The sequence below is a fragment of the Apus apus genome, chromosome 20 (genome assembly GCF_020740795.1).
Source record: "Apus apus isolate bApuApu2 chromosome 20, bApuApu2.pri.cur, whole genome shotgun sequence".
Taxonomy (NCBI): Eukaryota; Metazoa; Chordata; class Aves; order Apodiformes; family Apodidae; genus Apus; species Apus apus.
In genome coordinates, this window is record NC_067301.1 from 5,489,270 (window position 1) to 5,512,686 (window position 23,417).

Here is a 23,417-nt window from a genome sequence, read left to right on the forward strand (position 1 = left end):
CATACTCAAAATAGTAAGGCTGAGGAAATGAAAATCCTAAGGAGAAAAAAAAAAAATTAAAAAAAAAAAAATCCCCAAACTGAGGAAATGAGAAATTTGACAAAAACAAATGCTGTCTTCCATTTATCTTTCAGAGTACAAAGGTCGCCCTTCCTCCAGCTTCCTGCAGGCTGCCGCTAGACAACGAACCCCTAAACTGAAGGACAAACAACACACTGCCGGGAATTGCGAGGCGAATCCGCCAGGAACGCAGGTGCCCGGCAACCATCTGCAGCGCCAGGGAACCCACCCTCTGGCGCCGCGGGATTGCTGGCTCTGCGGAGCGGGGCAGCAGCCACGCAGCCCCCTCGCCGGGCTGTGCGGGCCGTGGGCGCCCTGATGCTGCCCGCGCAGGTCACGCAGGGCCTCCTTGAACCGAGATGACACCGCGCCTCAAGCCGGCAGCGGCTCCCCCCCGGTGCTCGCTGTCCGCCCGCACCATGACCCCGCCAGCGGCTTTGCAGAGCTGTCACAAACGGCCCGTGACGCCGCCGGCCCGGGCCGCGCTGGCGGAGGGGGGCGGGCGGGCGGGAGCTACCGGGCCCCGCCGCGGGCCGGGGAGCCCCGCGGGGCCGGCGCCGGGCCATGGCGCTGCTGCCCGCGCTGCTGCTGCTGCTCCTGCCCCTGGCGGGGCTGGCGGTGGCCGTGGGCACGGTCCTTCTCGGCCTCCCTAGCTACGACATCCCGCCCGGTGTGAACCAGCCCGCCAAGCTGCGCCTGGTCCTGGCCGTCCTCCTCGGCACGGCCACCCTGGTGAGTCGCGTCCTTCCCGCCCCGCCGCCGCGCTTATCGTTTCGGGGGGGGGTTGGGGGAGTGTTTCCACCCGAGCCCGGGGTGGGGTGCAGGGTTTGGCAGGTCCGCTCTCCGCCGGGGGCCCCCCGCGGCCAGGGTGGGCAGCCGGACCAAGCCCCAGCCCACGGACCGCGCTGCGAAACCAAAGGAGAAGAAGGGAGCTTGGAGTAAGATCCGCACGTCCCCGCCGCCCTCATGTGATGCTTGCGGCTCCGCAGCACGGGGACAGCGCTGCGGGGGAGCACCCGCACTCGGGACGCTGCTCATGTCTGGGGCAAAACCCATTTCACGCTGAGAAGGAGCTTGCTGGGGCTTGTTGGCAGAGATTGCCCAACGGCGGTGCTGATTTAAGTCTCGAATTCAGAGCTGAGTTGGTGTTTTGTCTGATAACTGCCCTCAGCTTTAGATGAAGTCACCTTGCACAAGGAAAACTAAAGCCCTTCCACTGCTCCTGCCGTGGCTGACATTTATGGTACCAAATCCGGTTAGGGCTGCTTTACTTAATCCCTGGACTCCCTCTTCCAGCATTGCATAAATGGCATTAGAGCTATCTTCAACTCTTCCTCTGTCACTTGCTGTATCTTTAAGGGTTTTTTTAAACCTTCAGTTTTGTCCTTCACTCCTTTTAGCCACATCATCTTTGTCACACAGTCCCTGTTCTCATCCGTGCTGTTTCTTGCACCTTTTACATCTGGAAATTTACTGACAAAGCTATGCAGCTCTCCTGAATCCCACTGGGATGTGACATGGGAACGGATAAAGACTCTCATTGGCCTTTTAAAATTGGGATCTTGTTTAGTAACTGAACTGTAACAGGAGCTGTAACATTTTATTGTTTGATTCCAGTACTTCATTCCTAGCTTCTTGTTTGTTCATTTATTACGTCAGACTTCTATTCTAGCTTGCAAGATCATTGCAAGAGCATTGCAAGAGCATTGGGAAAGGAAGCTTCTTGATTTTGCTCAATCAATCTGTTGTGCAAATAAAAAGCAGCCACTAACCTGCACAACACAACTCAGAACTTAAGATTTGCAAATTCACTGAGTTTTCTTGTCTAGTTCATTGATGTTAGTTTATCCACTTAAGAACTATTAAAAGCTTTTATTGCTGTTTATATATGGCATTTCATTGTTTTTATCAAGTATAGATGAAACAAGAATGAGCACAAAGGTGTGCAGGGCAACACTGCTGATTAAAATGTCTACTCTAAGACAGCCCTTTTGGATGGCCTATATAAAATTTCTGATGTGATACTAGAATGGCACTGGATCTGAGTAATGGAAGTAAATTTTGTACAGTCTGGAGGATGTGAGAGCTTGGGAAAATGGCTTTTCTCAAATCAAAAGAGCTGTATTTTTATCAGACAGCAGGGATCAAATTGCTGCATGTGAACCCTTGATTTTTCAATCCGTTTCTTCAGATTCCAGCTGGTAGGATAAAAAGGGAAAACTTTCTGGCAAAACTAATCTAGGCCAACTTGAAACAAATACTGTTTTCTGGCTATGTCCTGGAATCTCTCACTTTCTTAGGGCCATCAAGAAAAACCATCTGTGGAGTTATTTTTCCACACTGTTTTCCGTGGGTTGATTTAAGGCAAAACCCAAGGACTAAACATACTATTCCAGATAACTCTTCCATCAGTACTGAGTGTACTGGAAGCCATTTAGAGAGTGTTTGGGAGGTGCTTGCATAGCCATTATCCTCCATGAACAGTCCTCAGGGTAGTTTTAACTTCTTGAGCTGTTACTATTGTATATTTTTGTAGCGTATTCGTATTTTACAACTTTACTGCTTTTTTGGAGGGAAGCTGAGGGGGGATAAGCTCTGTGTTTCTTTCAAATTTCCCTCAAGTACAGTTCAATGTAAGGATGGTGCAGAGGTTTTACATCGTGACTAACTCAAGACTTTTAAAAGAAGCCTTAATTTCTTTTCCCTTTAACAGGGAAGGATTTTGGAGAAGACTGGGCTTTGCAGTCAAATAACTTTTGGCCGATACGTGCGACAGGGACGGAAACTAGGGCTGGATCCAAAGCTCTTTATCCAGGATCTGCAGTTTAACAAAGTACCTGTGAGGTTTTATCAGCCTAAAGCTACCTCTGATCGGCGAAGGAGAGGTATCATCTTCTTCCATGGAGGAGGCTGGGTGTTTGGAAGTCTGGGTAAGATATTTGCTAGAGGAATGACAGTAATGTAGAAAGAACATTCTTATCTTTTTTTATAAAATTGAAATAAGAGGAGGTTTAAGCATGTTATTTGGGAAGAAGTCTGAAGACAAATACATGCCTTTCTGGAATGAACATACTCTAGCTGTCTCAAAGATGAGGGCAATGGCAAAGCACTAATGCAAATCTTTCTTTTCCAGATACCTATGAAAAAGTGTGTCGCTACCTATCCAGGGAAAGTGAATCAGTAGTTATATCAGTTCAGTAAGTGAACCCTACCCTGTTCTGTTGACTGGAGATGATTGTTGCTGTGGTGCCAAAGCAGTGCTGCACTGGTTTTGGAGATGGTCTTTTTTTGCAGAGAAATTTCTACAGAATTCACTTAAGGTCATAAAGAGACAGTGACCATGGAGATTTCACAGCTCTTAACTGTTCATGCCCTGATATACTCAGAAAAGACCCAAATGGAAATATTTGACACACTAAGATAAACCTATAAAAGCCAATGAAAAACTTAGGTTAAAAAATTCTTCCTTGTGCTGAACATATGAACGTGTAATAAGATCCTCTAAACAACTGTGATTTGTAGAAGAGAGAACAGTCACACTGCATTACTCCCATTTTACACCTAGGAAGCAAAGGCACAAAATAATGAAATAAGCATGTCAAGAATATGCAGGGAGTTTTCAGCAGGACTGAGAAAAGTAGAAAGTCTTGGTCAGATTTTAGTCAGAAGACTCCTACTTTACTGAGTCCTTGTGATTGAATACACAGTTTACAGCTTATCTACAAAATATGATAGGGCTGGAAGATGACATAAGCTACCATTTTGTGGTTAATACTAACGAAATTTCCTTCTCTTGTCTCTTTTTGTGCACTAGGTACCGCTTAGCTCCCGAGCACACCTACCCGGCTGCGTACGAAGACTGTCTCAATGCCACTATCCACTTCATGAAGGACATCGAGCACTATGGCGTGGATCCTGCCAATGTCATTGTCTGTGGGGACAGTGCTGGGGGCAATCTAGCAGCTGCTGTTAGCCAGACCCTTGCAGGCAGATCAGACCTCCCCAAACTACGGGCCCAGATCTTGATCTACCCAGGCCTTCAGGCGCTGGACTTCAATTTACCATCCTATCACCAGAATCGGGGAGTCCCTCTCTTGTTCCGAGAACGTGCTGCTTTCTTTGCTTTGCAGTACCTAAATGGGGATGCATTGCATGTGCAAGAGGTCTTGGAGGGCTCTCATATTCCTCCAGATATGAGGCTGAAGTACAGGAAGTGGGTGAGTCCAGATAACATCCCTGAAAAATTTAAGGTCCGAGGTGTGAAGCCACTGAGGCCCACTGATTTTATAGCGGAAGTTTACGAGACAGTGAAAAGATTCTGCGAGCCCAACCTGTGTCCACTGTTGGCTGAAGATGCTGTTGTTCACCAGCTGCCTGAGTCTTTCATCTTGACTTGTGAGTATGATGTGCTCAGAGATGATGGCTTGCTTTACAAGAAGAGACTGGAGGACAACGGTGTTCGAGTGACCTGGTACCACCTTGAGGATGGATTTCATGGAATCATAAGCCTATACGATTACTGCGGTTTCTCATTTCCATCTGGGAAAAGGGGGTTGGACAGTGTTGTCACCTTCCTAAAAGGCTTATAGTAAACATCTTAGATTCAAAGAGTCTGTTCATGCCTCAACCTAGGAAGATATCTTTTTAGGATATTTAATATCAGGTGATGGGTAGTCAATCAAGGGCAGCCATTAACAACGGAAAAGAAGGCTCATCAGAACCTCATTCCAGCTATTAGTTGGAACATGGAATATGCAAACCTTATACAAGCTTGTACCATGCTGCAAGCTCTTTAGCTTTGTCAATAAAGAAGAACATTAGTCTGCATGGACATCCTGGTTCGTCCCACTTGTTTGAAATAAAGTGTGTGTCTATGAAGAGAGAATGTGTGTTGTGCAGGTGTGTGTGGTGTGTTTGGACAGAGGAGGATGTCACGTATATCACAGCTCTGTGCTCTGATTCTGAACTGTACTAGAGAAAAAGACCCAGCAGACTTTAGTGGGTCAGGAACCACTCTTTTGCTCAACAGTAAATATGATGCAACCTAGAATGTGGTTACTGGCACGACCATCACCATGGGGACAGCAAACACAAATGGGTCTAGGGCCCAGCAGTTCCACACATCACTCATGTCTCAGCACTCAGGCAGGCAGGAGTGAAGCCCCTTTCTGTACTAGTGTTAGTACTGGAGTACTGAATAATCTCTCACCTGCAGAAGTTGAAGGATAGTTCCAACACCTAGGGAGGGTAATGCTGGTGAGGAAAAAATATAATATTAGATTGCAAGGAGATGGAGAGGATTGGTGGAAAATTCAACCCAAATACTCTTCTAGAGTTCTCATTGGAAACTGGCTGGAACGGAGGAAAACGGTAAGAGCAGGAAGGAAGTGTGAGAGCAGGATTAGAGCAGGTCAGAACCAATGCTGTGCAGGTACTGTACTATTGCAGTCATAAACCAGAGCCCAGGCTCATCTTGGAAGAGTACTAACAAGGAGAAGGATAAACACCTTGCTTGGCCTACATTAATTCATTTGGTTTATGATCTGCCACCTCTAAGCCAGGACAGAAGCAACACCTGAGCATGGGTCACACTGTGTAGTTCACACCAGACAGAACATTAGCCAACTAAAAATGTTCTAGCACTTTTTATGGCAGTCACTTCACACTGTTATTACTGCTTAATAATATATACCGATATTACACAAGAGAAGCTTCGTTAGCTTTTCCAGAAGTTAATACTTAAGAGTATCAGAGGATCTTTAATAATTTGGGTATTGGTTTAATATGCTTGCATAAACAAGAGCTTTGCTAGCAGAGCTGCTTGATAGATTGCATGCTCTGCTTAAGAGCTGAGCAATATTTTATCATTAGACATTTAACTGTCAAAACAGGCCAGGTAGGTTCAATAGTGGAGTTGTTGGGGCAAATCCTCCTGATTCTGCTAAAATTACTTTCTTTAGTTGTTGGATTTTAATTTTTTTTTTAATGGCTCAAAATTCTAGACTATATTGCAGAGTTGGCTGCTGCAGCAGAAGTAGGAACAAAGGGATAAAACAAAAAGGGTTCATTTGTCCTTTTCAGATGGTAGTTCACATGGCAGGTGAAAGTATTTCACATCAAACCATGAATAATTTTTCAAGGGCTGTACAGCTTATTTACACCAAGGAATCAATCCAGAATTTTACAATGGTTGATTATAGCAGCTGACTTTACCATCTGAGAAAAAAGTAAATAGCACAGACTTCTTTCCAAATAAGTGCATTTTAAATGTGTAGATGAGGAAAGCAGCACTGGAACAAAGCTGCTGTGATGGTCAGATTGCCTGAACTCTACTGAGTGTTGTGTTATCTCTCTAGTTTATGAAAGACAGTGGGAAACTCGGCAGCAGCATATACAAAACAGACTTCACTTGGTCCCCACAGCACCCTCCAGACCAAGCACTAAAGAAATACATGATGGGAAAGCATGAGGTAAGTAAAAGAAATGTCAAATGGAGGGCTGTGGGATGCCAGCATTTCAAACAGCAATGAACTTGGACTAATACTTAAATCATATTTTACACCCTTAAAAAACTATATGTGTAGTAGAAGGCACTTCAGGTCTGTGGCCAGTTTACAGGACCCAGAGCTCCCCTCTATCCCCTGCTGACTGAAGCAGGATGCCTGTCACATACTTCTTGGTACTCCCTGGATATTTCCCAGTCTCTGCCTCAGAGGGTGACCAGGGCACATGAAGAAATCCAGTGTGCTACTACCAGCTAGGACTGGGAATTGTGTCTTCAGGACATTTCCTGGGCTAGGATGTGAGCTTGTTGGTAAAAGAGGATTATTTTCATCAGCACATCTCTGCTTAACAGGAATGAACTGCACTTCAGTGAGTCCCAGATCTTTCACAACAATACTTTTTCCACAGCTATCATCCCATAGAATGTCCCTTCCTGCAAGGTGCCTCTCCAGCACCAAATATTATTCTAACTCTCTCCTGACAGACAGTTGGAAGGTAGTATATCTGATACTAACACACAATTAAACACTTAAGCAGCACAAGATAATTAGCTAGTCATCTGCAGTCTTCTTAAATGTATCTGCAAATCCATGATGCATGTGTTGAAATCAGACTAAGATCTCATGGCAGACAGATGTAGTTGCTTAATTCAACTGGAAATTTACTTTTGCTTGATATGGAGATGCCCTTATTTCCAGGGATTAAATGATAAGTCATGTAAATACTGATAGAGTTTTGTGTTATCCCTGGTAGTACAGCCTGACTCCAGAGCATGCAAAGCCAGCTGAATACTCTGTGCAAAGACAACCAGCATGGTTTGACATACATCTCATTTCAGAGCCTGCCAGTGCAGCACTCCCTCATCTGTCATGGGGAGCCAAGAAGACGAAATCTAGTCTCAGAGTATGAGGATAAATACAACAGGCACGGACACAACCCCCTGCTGCCTCCCCTCCGCCACTGGAACGGACGCAAGCTTTCCTGGGTTCCTCAGAAAACAGATTTCCCCATTCTTGGTAGTTTTTGGCATTATTAATTCCAACAGCTGGAGCACGGTGCAGTACTCAATATATACACTTAGAGGCAGGAACCTCCTTCTGTTTTAATTCTGAAGATGGATCTTGTGGTGACTTTTGACTAGTTTCTTGCCCAGCCACTAGCTTATTTTTTTTAACTCATAAAGTGGAAATGTTATCCATACAACAATACTTAATCACCACCAGGGAAGGATAGTATCAGTGAAGAGATTTCTCTCCCCTATGCAATAATGCACCAGCTGAAAAGAAGGAGAGCTGTGAGAAGCAGGAGAATTCATGGAGTATTATTACGTTTCTGAATTTAAGTGACATGTGCAGCTTGGCTAACTTTTAAAATAGCTACCAGAGAGACTATGAAGAATCAGGGCTCCTTACATTTATACTAGTACTGCTGTCCTATCGATATCAGTGATCTTCCCCTCCAGCCAGAGGGCAGACATACATGCCCTGGGAACAGAAAAGATGTTTTGTCCTAAATCTGCTGTCAAAATAGTACAGATATTCCCTGTGACAACTGTGCAGTAAAATCACAGGGACCAAACTTTTAAGTCTATGATTTCTAACATTTAATAATTTCCTGTCTCAGAACCACCCACCAACTATGGCCTCTATGAGCACATAATGGAAAAATGGAACAAGGAAGACACTGGAGTGATGAAGAGTGTCTACACCATTTCCTATGAAAGACCACCAGATTCTGCTTTTGTTCGTCCGCTGAATGTAGCAGCTCACACTCACACCTTCACTTCCAACCAGGGACATCTTCCCCAAAACGTTAGTAGAATCCTCAACTATGAGGGGGTCAGAAATATCTGCAAGCCATTGGCCAACTGGTGAGAGATAGAAGAGCAGGGGACACCTCTGTGTAAACTGCTTAGGGTGATCTTAAGTACTACTTTATATAGCCTGTTGCTCCTACACGTAAGCATGATCTGTTCCATGTGGAAGGAGTGAGAATTAGGTTAGAGAGGCTGCTTTGCCTGCTCTTTAGAGCAAGTTGCTGGATTACAGTCTGACCTAAAAGTGGCTGGGAAAATGTCAGAAGATATATTAAATCACTGAAACCAAAATTTTCATCTGTTCATTTCTATTCAGTTGCAGTAAGAAAAAAAGAGAGTGGGATTGAACATGAAAGCATGTCAATATCTTAATTGCTTTGTCCTTAGTTGTTTGTTTTTTTTTTTTAATTATTATTTTTACACAGCCTGCTGTATGTTTATTTGAAGAAAGAGGAGAAAAAGAAACCTGTGTTTTTCCATATGTCTGAAATACCCAAGAATAAACATATGAAATGGCTGCATACCTAAGGACAAGGTGAACCAAGGTTTCTCCCAGTGCAGTAAGCAAGCAGACCTTGATTGCCCTTGGTTTGTGTACTGAATGGCACTTAACAGCAGATAAGCTGCAAAGTGAGCTACATTAGCTGACCTTACAATTCCAAACAGCAAACCCAGAAGAAATATCTGTAGGTGGCCTTTATACTGCAGGATAAGTCACTCTGATGCTTTACTGAGATGAGAAAGTACCTGAACCACTTCTGTGCAAAGTGCTGTCAAAAGTTCAAACTCTTATTGAACTGATGGGCAAATTCTGCATTTAAATCACATTTGGTCCAGAGGAAATTTTTGCATGCTTCAGCTGCTATTGGTCTGAGGCTCAATAATAAACTTGCAGCAAGTTAAAGGCTTAGATTAAATATACCTGGAATTAATGCATATTTATCTCTTCATCAGTTTTGCTCAAGATTAGCAATAATATAATTATTGATAGGAAGAAGGTAAAGCATATACCTTAGTCTTGGCATGGACAAGCCTCTGGCCATGGTCTGTGCAGCGTCTTACCTCTGCAACATTTCAGTCCCTGTGATTTAAGTTTGCTTTTTCAAGGTTAGATTTTCAGCTGAAGGACACAGAGAATTCAGGCGTGTGTGTAGAGCACCAGTGGCATCTACTGGCAAAGGGATTCTTCACTAATCTGTGAGAAATCCTGCAACATCTGCAGGAGAGGTATGCAGACCTTCAGCTGGCTGCATGAATGAGAAAGCAACGTTGTTAATGAAATCCTTTAGAGATACAAGAACCCTCATGATTAGATAAGTATTTAGTTGTGGGTTTGTTTGGTTTTTTTGCTTCGAAGTCCCAAGGAGATCAAAGACAATTAGAAAAAAATTGAAAGCAAAATAGGTGAAAGTAGTTACTGAAACACAGCCAGCTATTAGTGCTGTGTTATAAAAAAAAATATTGAAAAAACATCTTTAAAATCACCCATAAAGAAGGCATGCCTTACTGTGGGAATAAAAATGAGTGGATACAGAAATTCTTGTATCCACAAGAAAGTCCATCCAGATTAATTTTATTGCCACTATGACTACTAAAAAGCATATTTTTCTCTTTGTTACCCATGTGCTAATATTTTTAGGAAAATACCAATCAGGCATCTTAATAGCCCGTGTAATATTTGGAATGCAACTTGCACAATTATACAAAGGTAGTCTTCATTTCACACAAGTATCAATTTGCTTAAAAATCTGGTCATCAATCGTTCCTAATTATGACATATTTATAGTGAATGAAACGTTGATGGTTATTATCTACAGTGCTTCTAAAACCAAAGCTCATATATAGAAAGAAGTTACCAGCTTAATGGACAGGGAATTACTGAGATGCACAAGTACCACCTAGGAAATCTGTATGAAAACATTCATTCCAAATCTGTCAACTGACTGGGCAGGGCTGCCCCAGCACAGGTCTAATCTGTCCAACTGCTATTGAGTAATTTACAAGTAAAATATAAGACTGTGACACCCAAAGGAACCAAGCAAAGCACACCAGCTAACTGGAAGAAATGCATTTTGATAGAAAGCTTCTTAAATAGAAAAATGCACAACTCTACAATTCATGCCAGTTGGATTTATAATACCCAGTAGCAAAATACCTGCTTTGAACTGTTTAACTAATCAGCTGTTTTCACTTCAGCAACACTAACTGCGCACCACAGAAATCTAGTTAGGTTTTTGGTGACTCAAGCCTCAAGCTGAACTCCTGACAGAAAGAGTCAGACCTGGGTTCAGTGAAGGTGGAATCAAACACCAACCAGCCAGTAACAAAAACTGACTGAATGAATCTTGAACACATTCCTCAAATATTCTACAAGACAAAATTTCAGACAGAATAGCACTGATAATCAAGCTTTCCCTCCCTTCTCCCCCCTTTTATTTTTTCCTACCAAATGTAGTTTGGATTATTCCAGATAGAACCCTCCAAAACCAAAAGCAATGCTGCAAACACAAGGCTACCCCAAGAATACCTCACTGATATTTTCTTGCTGACCATTTTGATTAGGTCATAATCACAGAATCATAGAATGGTTTGGGTTGGAAGGGACCTTAAAGATCATCTTAGATCCAACTCCCCTGCATGGGGGACATGGGCAGGGACACCTCCCACTAGACCAGGCTGCTCAGATCCCCATCCAATCTTAGGTCCTCTGACTGGGATTCAGACTCACCCTGCTCCCCTAAGAATATAAAAAAGCTGTCTTTGATGGCAGTTACACAGGGTGCACATATCTGGCAAAGCTTGTTGTATATTTAAACATGTATTTTTCATATTGGTGATGAAAACACCAAGTTGCCATTAGTAAGTAGCCTTTCCCTTTAAAAAATGTTATTAGTGTTTGTTGCACTGAGCTGAACTGATTGGCTCTCAAAAGGCACCGTGGCAAAACCATCCAATTTATACTCATATTTTTTCCCCCCAATAAGTCTAAGCAATCTATACAGATTTAATTTGCCATACACTTATGATTATAATCTTACTGCCATACAGGGTTGTAACACTTCAGGAAAAAACAGAATTCACTGGCTTTTAAAAAGAACTCGTGCATTTGGTCCTTTTCTAGACAGTGTGGCTTTCCTCACAGAAGTCCTACTGCCCACCAGCAGGAACTACAGCTCCCGGCAAGATTTTCATCCAAGAAAGCAAATACCTGAAACAAAGTGCTGCATCACACAGCTCTTAATAGCAGCACAGAGGACCAGGCAGGGATATCCTCCCACTGATTTCAGTAAGACTAAGTTAACCATTAAGCAGGGTTAGGCCCTGCTTACCCACCCCAGTAAAGAGTGCATGAACTCCCCAAAATGTGACACATTCTTTGTGGAAGCATCTTACTTAACCTATACACCACACTGACATTTCAAAGGAGCCACTTGTCTTCAAGAGTAGATAAAAGCCACAAAAATGCAGCAGTGTGTCATGAACCTGATTTGTGCTCTGAGCTGTCTCTAATGAAGATGTACCCTTGGTTCTTTGATTCTGGTCTCGTTTTCTTAGGATTTAAAATCTACACGAGATCAAAAGGTTATTTGTGGGAATTACTTCACAAAGGACTAAGTTTAGGATCTTGAAGAACTGCTGAAGAATAGAACTGTGTTTTTCTATAGGTAACTGTGAGGCAGCCCCTAAGCTATTGGTGCAGAGAGGAACCCTGTCCTGACAGCTTGTAAGGGAAACCATTTTGTAGTTGCAGTGATGGGGGCATTTCACTCTGGGTATGGAAAGCCTTGAGTTCGCTTCATCCCATAAAGAAATTGTTACATAAAGAATATACTAGTTGTTTTGGGGCAATCATGTTTGCTAATAAGAAAAAAATCTCTAGGCACTAGTCATTTTAGAGGGAGTTGCTCTTTGTTGTCACATACTTTTATTATTCCAACTGCAGCAGCCCCTAAGGATGCCTCATCATGCAGAACTCAGTTGTAAACACACAATACAGAGACAGCCCCTGGCCCTGAGAGCTCCCAGACCTTGTGTTGTTCAAATGCACTACCAGGATTTTAAAAAATACATTGAATAAGCCAGTCCATTTCTTTAAAATAAGAACTCGGGGCTGGCTGCATAAATATGTACTTACCTGCCTCAGTGATGTAAATATGTAATTGAGGCTGCTGCCTCATGACATATTTTGTGTCTAATTTAAGGAACTGTATGTTTGGACAAGAGGGTCTGGCCACCTGTCAGGTAAATATTAGAAGCTGTAAATTTTCACAGCAGATTTAACACTAAATTTAGTTAGCAATATATATAAAGAGGACATTGATGGGATGGTAGCCCCTGTCCTTGACAGTGGTTGGCCTGCAAGGTCGTTAAGAATCCCTAGAGGAATCCCTCTGAAGTTTCCCTTAAGTTCCAAAAAACTGCATTGCTGTGGCAACCCCCACATCCTTTAGATCAGCAGCTTCCCCTGGTGTGGAAGTGTGTAGCCTTGTCCTCCCTACATCACCTCGAGGTGGGGAACAACCATACCAGGGAGAAAAGTGCTTATGGAGAAGAGACTCAGGCTACACACTGCCTAAGCTGCTGGTGTGTCTCAGCCAAGAAGAGAAAATATTGGGTTTTTTTAAATTAAAAAGAAAGCAATTCTGAACTCCTACAGAGATTCAGAAGCTACAGCTCTGCACATGCTGGTTGCTGATAACTGCCCACAGAGCCAGCTTTCTAATTTAAACTCTTCACTTGGATATATCTAGAGGAATGCTATAAAAATCCACTGGTTTGTACAGGCAAACCTGCATTTTTCTTCTGTTCCCTCAAATGTTTGAGCTGTGAAAGGACCTTTAGTTAAGTCCATGTGCTCACTGGACAGCCCACTCTTCCTCCATATTCCTGACATTTTGTGTTATCAGTAATTTTACTTTTAAATATGCACTTAGCACAATCCAGGTATTTGCTTTTGTAAATCAGGTGTGGACACTCTTCACCACGTATGTCACTACACAGACACTTTTCAGTACTGCTGTTACTTATAAATATCGAAAGCAAATCCCTTAATGCAGCCTCTCAAGTGTTTTAGGCTTAAATACAACAAACCCACTGGTAAACACCACCTCGGCAAAACCTCACCCAGGTTAGAGCAGACCAAGGCTGAGACTGCACTGAAAAGAAGGGCACTGCAGACGTGGGGGGAGGCAGCAGGTGGCAGAATTTGCTGGGTTTCAGTACTCCCTGTGACCTGCACTGGTACCTTGGGTTCTCTGGTATCTCATCATTGCTGAGGAGGAGCTTGTCCTGGCTCCTGATGTGTGACAGCCCGGCCATCTGCAGACACCGAGGCTGCGTGTCCCTGGGGGGGCAAAGTCTGAGCTGAGATCTGGGGCAGTGCCCAGAGCCCCTCTTCAATTTGAGGGAAATGAAGACCCTCTTTTTCCTGTAAAGAATTTCTACATGTCCCTTAAAACAGCCCCATATCTGTGTTCAGAACATGCAGCTTTTCCAAACGTTTTGGAATCCCTGGAGATGGAAGGTGCTATTGCTGCTCTTCTTTAGCTCTAGCACCATAGAAAGGAAGTCAAAGCAGGGTCGAAGTTAAACTGTGCGTCATTTTGTGCAATCAACACAAAACCAGACCTTGGCACAGGTAGCTGTTAAATGGCACATGGCTGACAGACAAAGCAGCAAGAAGTCTCCTTCCTGACTCATTTTTTTCTGGAAATAGTGCACTTGCTACAGAGTAGGAGGAAGACAGAAAACAGGGCTGCAAGCCAGCCCAAAATGACCTGCAGTGTTTTAACACGAACAATTTGCAGCGTGACACAAATCCCTGTCATTTACACACTGCCCACTCTGACACTCCACCATGTACTTTTTGAAGACATTGCTGAACCCAAGGAATGTTGCTCCCAGTTTTCAGGAGGAAACCAGCCCTCTGGCAGTGATGAGATGACAAGGAGGCAAGGTGACTGGCCAGCAGCTCAGCAGCAGGGGAGCTGGAGAAACAACACAGGGATTTGATCCCCATTTCCAGCTTTTCAACACTTGACTAAACTTTCTCCCTACAGAATGTGAGTGGAGACCAAACTGTTCTGCTTGATTGTTCAGACAGTCTTGCCAGCCTGATCAGTGTTAGGCAGGGTTGTTGGTCTCTACCTGTTTACCTGATTAATGAGCCTCTTCTCTAGCTGGGCATTTTGCAGAAGCAGATTCTTATTTTCTATTTATAGGGCCTATTTGCCAACCCATCTCAGTCAGCAGCATTGAAATCTCATAATCAGCAAACTGCTACAGGGAAAAATATGTCCCAATTAATATTAAATGAGAAATGTGCTATTTTTTTCCCCTTTTTTATCAGAGCTGCTAATGAGAAAAATCAAAATAGCATCTTCCAGTGAACGGGTGACAGATCTAAAGTGTTAAAACTTCATTTGTGAACACAAACAAAGCACTCTGAAGCCCCCAAATACCCACACCATTAAGGGGAAAATGTCAAAAATGCCTGTGAGGTTTCAGATGGCCTTTTGAAAAAAATGAACACTGGCACCAAACCCCTGAAATAATGGACCAGCTTGTACCAAGCTGGAATAAATTTCATGGTTTTTTAAGGTGAATGCAGCTTTGGCTTATGGTGCTAGTGTGACAATCTTGGAGATCACAGTCATCTGCTTCTGCCTCAAGCTAAGACAGCAGGCGCAGAGGCAGGGTGAATTTATTCACAGTGCTCTAATTTTATTCAGATTTGTTAGAAGAAAAAAGTGTATTTAGCTTCAGACTGTGAGAAATGGCAGCTTTTGAACCATGTATTTTACAGAGATTACCACTGTGGAATAAAAATGGTAGAATTTGCCAGCTTTGTAGTTAAAATAAGGTTTTTCTTTCCTTAAAACATATTTAAGTCCCAGCAAACTTCCAGACATTTTTAAAGCCTATTTTAAGGAGACCCACTGTTGCCAATTATATTCTTTCCTTTTCAATTCTGCAACAGTGATTATTGCCTTATTTTCACATATGTGATTGAATTCTCCTATGTCAGCAACAAAAGAAACTGCCTGTATAGGCAAGAAATACTGAGATGCAGATTTACTATGGTATCAGCCACTGTACGACTAAGTTGAAATACTTCAGCAAGTTTGCTGTGAAACTAGAATTTATCATCACAGGCCCTTAAACTCTGCTGGAAATGGCATAATAATATATTTGTAACAGAGCAGGGACCCAAACTATATTTCCAGAGGGAAATAAGGAATTCTGCAGCATGAGATGCATGACATACGATACAGTCCAAAGTGGATTGAAAACAGTGGAAAGATTTCCAAATGTCTGTAAAAGACTAAAGGTCAGGCTGTTTAATAGTCAGTTCTTACAAGTGCAATTCTTGGGATTACAAATAATTCTATTTCTAGAAATTCTCCTTTTCTTGTATCCACTTGCACTTCCAAATTTTGGGGGACATTCTTCCCCCTCTCTCCCCTTTTTCCTTTATAGATTAAATCACACACTGTCCCATCAGCCAGTCTCAACCTCACTTGCACCAAAGCTTTTGCCATCACAAGCTTGATTTCAGACACAATTGCCTTCAGGTCTAAGAGCAAAATGCAAACCACATGTTTGAAGTGATGATTTAAACTCTTGGCCTCTCCATGGTGCTACATGCCACCCAGGAAACAAATTCCAAGAAGACATGCCTTTAAAAAATAACCTTTCAAAAAGACAGCTGTTGAAGCTACACATCTAACCTCAGACATTTGGTCTGTGAGCTTAAACCTATGACAGGCTAGGGCCACCTGCACAGGGAAGCCATATTCCATCCTCACCTAAATATACTCAAATCACAATAGGGGCAGAATACAGGAAAAACTGCAAGTGTCCCCTTAGTAAACTAAGGGATCAATTCCCTAGGTCAGCTGGGAAAAGTAATCAGACTGGAATAGTCACAAACAAAATGGTATTGTGTGTGTATCCCAAAATGAACATCATGTGAATGCTCTACTTGGCCAAGAGAGAACTGAAACTGGAATCACTGCCTTTTGCATACTGATCTATTAACTGATGTGTTTTGTCCTACCTTAAAAATGGGCTAAGAAGTGGAAATTACAGATTTCTGGGGGCTTTTGAAGACAAATTTGACTCCTTTGCTGCTCAAAAAACTCACACAAACCTAGGGGTTTCTACCTAAAATTAAGAGGCTTTTACAGTTGCATCCATACTTCCAGCAACCAGGAACGTTACAGCCAACACTTGAATAGTACATCAGAGGGGTGAAGGGAGGAAGAGAAAAAGAGATCTGAATTTGCCATTCATCTAATTTTACCAGCCAGGGCAAATGTGTGAAGGCAGACAAGGCTCAAGAAGTAGCTGCTTCATTGAAGGAAGAGCAGAGAAATTGTTAAACACATTTATTACAAACTTGCTTAACCCAAAACTTATTTGCCTCAGCATCTCAGAGCTATAACAAGGCCAAATCAGAGCCACTTGGAAAAAAAATGGGGCTTTTATGGGGGGGGTATTTTGCTTTTGTGGGATTGTGGGTTTTTTTGTTGTTGGTTTGTGGGTATTGTTGTTATTGTTTTGTTTTTTCCCCAATTCATCATCCTAATCAGATTCCTACACATGCTGAGCTCTTCACTGTATCCCCTTGGGTATCATACAGCACAGGGAAGTGCTCCAAAACACTGCTGAAATGTAGGCAGAGAGCAATATTTCTGTACTTAGGGAGGCAGAATATGTTTGAACTGAAACTCAACAGGAATTCTAAGGCTTCCCAGTACTCTTTCTTGTATGGAAAAAGAATACACAGGCTCTAATTAAGACAAGCAGTCAGGACACAGTAATGGTAACTTGCTGGTATTATAAGTATTAAAAACAAAAAAACCTCCCAACTAGAGATTTAAACCTAGGTTATCCTAACTCAAAACTTTAACAAAGTCTAGAAAAAACAAACTAGCAATCATATTTATTTATTAGGTAACTGAATAAAACCATATTTCACCATGAAAATGCCCTGGTGCCCACTGGTGTAGCAAAAATCCTGTTACAAACCTGAGCCATTTAATGCCTGCTCTGTTTTATTTTGCTGATTGTGTTACTCCACAAAGAAGTTTAAAAGGAAGGTGTTTGGGGCAGATGCAATTCATCTCCATGTTCTAACTCTCCCTTGGATGCTGACAGTAATTCAGCAGGTGGGTTATTGCTATTTTGTACATATGCTTCTTTTACTGACAACTTCCATGCTTTCTTAGCTCATACCTTTTCTATTTCTGCCCCCACTTCTGCTTTTGTCATAATTTTTTATTTGAATTTTGTTAACTTGGGCACTGTAAAGACATAGGAGACCCTGACCTTTGACTGGAATGGGGAGGCAGTTCTGGAGAGACAGAACCCCCATAACCTCCTGAAGTGAACAATGTCAGAGGGGAAGGACAGCCTCAAGTTGATGATCCCTTTGGAGTGCATCTCTAGCAAACACATTTCACTGAGTCACCAAACAGGAAAAAAAAAACCAAACCCTAAGAATTTTTGTGGATAATTTTCTCCTTTTCATTTTAGAGAAACAGGACACTTGGCTGGATATACTCAGCCAAATGTTCTATGAATTGGGAATCTCCCAAGCTTCTTTATTTAAAGAGCTCTTGATATTCTTTTCCAGTAAGTCAGCATTACTGCAGTAAACACTGAGCCCTTCATAACCTTGCTATGTGTGATCCCTTCTGAAAGTCACTCTGCAATCAAATGTACTGGGATTTCATAATAGTAATTTGCCACACTGTCAGAAATAGGCTTATCACTGCTGTCATTGGTATCATGTGAACATCACTCAGTGTGTGCCCTTCAGATGAAAGCCAGTGCTCTGAGCCAGTAGGAGAGAGAGAAAGGGGGGGAAAAAAAGGAAGACTAAGAGAACATTAACTCTTTCAAGTCAAGTACAGCCACAGGCTGAAGGAGGAAGCTGCAGAGCTATTGTCTAAGGTGTTGGCACCTGTTTAAACATCAGTAATACTGACTAGGTAATAAATTGCTTTTTTTTTCCAGTCCACCTGAAATCTCTGAAAAATCTGTTCCTGTTGTCTCTCATCCTCTGGAGTGTTTGGCATCTACTAATTTCCAATACCATGAGAAAGACATAATTCCCAATGCCCACAGGCTCTTAGCAGATCTTGTCTAGTTGTTCAGGTTTTAACAATATATTTCCATCCTTTTTTTTTTTTTTTTTTTTTTCAAATGTTTTTGTCAACAGTTTCCTAAGCTATTCCTGTAAAAAGTCTTGGAATTCACAAACAGCTTTATTTACAGAAGCAGTAAGTAACATCCTTTAACAAGGGTTCTCACATGTACTCACACAGCTGAACCAGTGCTTCTCTGAAAACTTTCTCCTATAAAGTCACACTCCCAGTAAAGCAGTAAAGTATTTAGTAATTTTTAAGGTTGTATCAATGAGTCAGGGAACAAAGAACCATCGTGTAGCTTAGATCGACCAAACCTACTTGACTGATTGAAACCTGAGTGGATTTTTACAGTGACAAGTATCATCAACTGATGTGATTGCTCTTAAAGATTATCCAGAAGCCTATTTTTATTGAGTAAATAGAGAAAAATATTAGTCTGGTAAATTCCATAAATTCTAGTAACAAGCATAAGCTACAGGCTTAAAACTGCAGGGTTGCTTGGCTAATGGATTATATGCCTTCTGCTTAAAAAGGATGTATCTTGGTGGATAAAGCTTTCACCTTCATAGCTGTTCAGGATATTTCTTAACAGCATAGGAAGGAAAAGGAAGAGGAAAAAGAACTCACTAAACCAACAAATGGCTTAGTTATAGTCTTAAACCAGAGCAGGATAGAGTTAGATTAGACATTAGGAAGACGTTCTTTACTATGAGGGTGGTGAGACACTGGAACAGGTTTTCCAGAGAGGTAGTGGAAGCCTCATTGCTGGAGACATTCAAGGTCAGGCTGGATGGGGCTCTGAGCAACCTGATCTAGTTAAAGAGGTCCCTGCTCCCTACAGGGGGTTGGACTAGATGACCTTTTAAGGTCCCTTCCAACCCATCCTATGATTCTAAAGTCCAAAGCCATCATATTGGAAGTGGCTCAGGTTACATTTTTGAACTTTTCAGCTCCACAGGAACTAACACATTATATGCTAAACTTCAAATTTAGGATTTTCAAGCATACTGAAGTTATTTGGATACCTCCAATTTTTACCCTTTTTCCAGACAGCAGCTGCTCAGTATTTTAAGGTGAAGCTCCTCAGGGTATCTCAAGTTGCATGCTCAGAATCAGTGGTTGCTCTAGAAAGTCTATGCTTAAGTCATTTGGTTGTTTTAATACTTCGTTTGATAAATTGTCTGGGACACCCACAGTGATGTTTAGATGCTTTGGGAGAGGGACTTCCCTGTGAATGAATCAGCAATTTAAAATAATCAAACTAATGTATTTCTAATGTCACAGTTTTGACACTCAGTGTGGATGTCTCTTCCAGTAACACTTTTTGTTTAATTTAGACCACTCCAGTTTTTTTATCTGGAAAGTCTAATTTTGTAAGTGACTCTGAAGGACAGACAATCAAAATCTTGTGAGCTAATGACTGCATCTCCTGCAATAGCTTCACATCACATTGAGGTGTGTGTTCTTTATGACCTTACTTATCTAGAGATTCCAGGAATTGCCAAGGTTTGGGATTTTCACACTGTGCTGTTCTCAGCTCTTCTATAAAGAGCACACGTGCAGGCTCAGGTTCTAGGATGGCACAAAGAACGGAACCTCACAAAACTATGGCTGAGTCACTTTGCATAGTGGAATGGCACTGTGTCCTGGTTTGACACACTGCAAACAGTGCATCATCTCCACAACTGTGGAAATTAACAGTAATTCTGTGGGGTTTTTGTGCCTGCAAAGGACACAGAGTGTCAAATTTGTGTAAAAACACCAGATAAGATTTGAATACTGTAGCATATATTAGGCAATCTGTTCAAATGGAATAGCTTGCTTCTATTTCTGTTGGCTGTTATGCACTATATTTTACCATAAACATAACTCCTGAATGAATCAAGTACTTTCTTAGTAAAAGTAAGTATTTTTATCATTATTTTTGAAACTGGAGGGCATAGGGGGTAAAGAAATAACATGAACCTGGTCATATTCCATGGACAATCAGCTTGAAATGTAATGCCAGGGCCTTCTACAGAAATTATTCATAACAAGCTCCCCATGAAGGTGTATCATTACTTCCTGTTCTCTCTCACAGACCCAGGAAATCTGTTTTGTTGATAGTAGCCTGCTTTGGTTGTTATAGAAATGCCTTTGACCATGTTGTCCCGTTCCTTCTGGTCCCAGGGTTAAATTAACTCAAAAGACTCCCTGTCAGGAGAGAGGTCTGAGCTTGTGTCAACATGTCTTTAGAAATGCATTAACAAGTTGCTCCACATATATATTTAATAGGGATGAGGGAACCCTAGACTGTCAGAAAGTCTGTACTCCATCCCAGCACACTTCTTATGCTTCTTGATACTTTGATGTTATTTCTAGAATGTTGATATATTTTGCCATATGATATATGACTCCTGGAAATGTAAATCTTATAAAACCAACTTTGTTGTAATAAACAATTTTGCCTCTCCATGCATCTTTTATCCAGTGAGCTCAAAGTGTTTTGAAAGATCTTGATTAAAAATTCAGCCTCTGTACAGCTGCATCAGGCAGGTAAGTAGTATTATATCCATTTTACAGATGGTTAAATGCACAACAGAAAGGTTAACTGCCTTGTGCATGGCTGCTCACTGAGTCAGCTGCACCATTGAGAGTGAGGACCCAGAATAAATAAACAATTGCTTCATTTGGTAGGTGATGCACCCATCAGAGAAACTGTGTTTTCAGTTTCACTAAAAATAATTTTCTTCTAATGGCTCTTTTAACCCAATGAGCTACAACTGAACATTTAATTTTTGTCAACAGAAAGATTTCATTTCCCCTCAAAGGAAATAATCTCCAGCTCTTTTTGCTAAAACTTTGTATAAGCTCAGGTCAAAGTCAAAGAGAAATCTGACATTTTGACACCACAACTTGTGTTCTGAATGAGTCAGTTGGAAATAACTTGTTTCACCAGGTGAGGTGGCTGGTACTGGAATCACTCTGAATGACAGTGCTAGCCTAGAAGTCACCAGAAACAACTTTTTCTTCAAAGTGACATTATCCATGAAAAGTGTTTGACACAGTTAATATTGAATCCCACACTGAACACAGAAGTTCCTTTCTGAAAAGCAGCACTACAAGCAGCTGGCTCAGAAGACAAGATCTCTGCCTTCAGGGATATTTTTCCAGCATCTACACAGATTCCAAAATGCTCTGCTTTGCAGCTGGAAAACATCTAGCAATGCACAGCGTATTCCTACCTCTATCTTGCATGTGTTGCAATAAAAGCGTTTACAAAGGTTTAAGCCTGAGCTCTTGTTCCTTCCTGATTTTTTGATTGTAGGAAGCATGTTCCAGGCAAGGCAAACTCAGCTGCACAGTGAATGATGTGCTGGCAACTCCCAGAAAGAGATTTCTCCCTCCATGGCTCCAACAGAGCCAGCTCAGGAACACAGGAAGCTCCTGGAGCTCTGGAGCACAGGAAGCATCCACCTTGAGCTTATGCTGTGGTTTTTGAGAAAGGGCAGAGGGTAGAGAAAAACCAGTGCAGTGCTGTGGAAAGTGGGATTTGACTGAGTGATTAAGTCTACTGTCCAGCTGGTGGACACAGCAGCTGTTACAGTCCTGATTGCATGTCATTTATTTAAAAACCCTATCTCAAAGCTTTAATATCCCATCCATTTTAAATCACTTCATCTGAAGTTGGCAGCAGGGGGATCATCTAGTAAAGAACATGGGAAAAAGACAAGTCTTGCATGTCACTTTGTGAGACAAAGTTTCTTACACTTTTCTATTGAAGATGGGATGTCCCTAATTTTCTAGAATAGAAGACAGATCAGATTCCCAGACACCTGACAGAAGTTCACTTTTGCTAACAGTAGGCAGGTGGAGAGCAGCTTTATAACCCCCAAAATATTTCCATTAATGAAGTGAGAGCCCTCCCTAACACCTTCCCTTTCTGAGCCATCTTGTTAAATACAAAAATGGACAGGTGCTTCAAAAGTTCAAGAACCTGTGGTGATATAGGTATGAAAAAGTAAGAACAGAACAATTCAGGATGGGCAAATGGGCAACTAACTGAATGGCAAGATCATATCTCAGAAGAATCTAAAGGGATAAAAGCCTATGCAGCAGGGGGTCAGTGAGGAGTCTTCTCTTCAGTAGCCATGTGGTTTAGATGAATTCCTCAAAGATTCAAAGTGATAAAATAATAGGTAAATTAGAAATCAGATCATTAGTCCTTTAACAAAAGTTAAACATTCCCCTACCTAACACATTCCTGAAGAGCAGGTTGGATGGGGCTTGGAGCAACCTGGTCTAGTGGGAGGTGTCCCTGCCCATGCAGAGGGTTGGATGTAGATGATCTTTAAGGTCCCTTCCAACCCAAACCAGCCTGGGACTTCTCTACAGTTCAGCTGAGAAGCAATAATGCTAAACTTTGGTGCCCATGGTCGGTGATTCACAGCCCTGAAGTCTTCACCAAGAGGGGTGGCAACACAATAGGAAACATCTGATTTCTCTGCATTTTAAAAAGCCTCACCAAAAAACATTTGCCTGTCTCTACAGAACTGTACCACCATGGAGATTCTAGAAATGACTACTCACAAGCCTGGCTAATGTAATCACTGTTCCATCCCCCTTCACAGCCCCTGCTGAGGACAGATGTACATATATACCACTTGTTCTGACAAGTCTTTATTTTCCTCAGTGCAAAGGTTATGATTGTATTTGACTGGGGCACCCTCTGCACCCTGTCTCCTGCTGGGCATTCACACTGAGCTAGGTTACAGTCCTGCTATATTCTGGTGGGAGGAGATGACTCACTGTTTGTTCTGTAAGACTACAAGGAGACACCTTGAAGTAAGAAATGGCTTTGGAGTGCCAGCTTGCTTCCCAGAGCAGATGGCTGGGCTAGG

The 23,417-nt window shown here is 42.1% G+C and overlaps 3 protein-coding genes across 3 annotated transcripts in view; 2 read left to right on the forward strand and 1 right to left on the reverse strand.

Moving 5' to 3' along the window:
* Nucleotides 1-23,417, reverse strand: part of LRRC38 (leucine rich repeat containing 38) — a 79,970-nt gene that overhangs the window by 35,625 nt on the left and 20,928 nt on the right. The window lies entirely within an intron of this gene.
* LOC127393000 (arylacetamide deacetylase-like 4) lies at nucleotides 558-4,945 on the forward strand. The gene is made up of 4 exons (XM_051637591.1): nucleotides 558-792; nucleotides 2,774-2,990; nucleotides 3,194-3,257; nucleotides 3,875-4,945. The coding sequence occupies exons 1-4, from the start codon at nucleotides 625-627 to the stop codon at nucleotides 4,647-4,649; spliced, it is 1,224 nt and encodes a 407-aa protein (XP_051493551.1). The 5' UTR covers nucleotides 558-624; the 3' UTR covers nucleotides 4,650-4,945.
* CFAP107 (cilia and flagella associated protein 107) lies at nucleotides 5,136-8,497 on the forward strand. Its single transcript, XM_051637678.1, is given in 6 exon segments — nucleotides 5,136-5,205; nucleotides 5,303-5,430; nucleotides 6,417-6,530; nucleotides 7,403-7,580; nucleotides 8,188-8,394; nucleotides 8,397-8,497. Coding segments are annotated over 6 exon segments (771 nt in total). The 3' UTR covers nucleotides 8,471-8,497.

Bases quoted from the DNA above. Each gene is read 5' to 3' on its own strand.
- LOC127393000 (XM_051637591.1), top strand. From the start codon at position 625: ATGGCGCTGCTGCCCGCGCTGCTGCTGCTGCTCCTGCCCCTGGCGGGG. The intron at 793-2,773 runs GTGAGTCGCGTC...TCCCTTTAACAG, and splicing joins TCCTCGGCACGGCCACCCTG to GGAAGGATTTTGGAGAAGAC. The intron at 3,258-3,874 runs GTAAGTGAACCC...TTTGTGCACTAG, and splicing joins TCAGTAGTTATATCAGTTCA to GTACCGCTTAGCTCCCGAGC.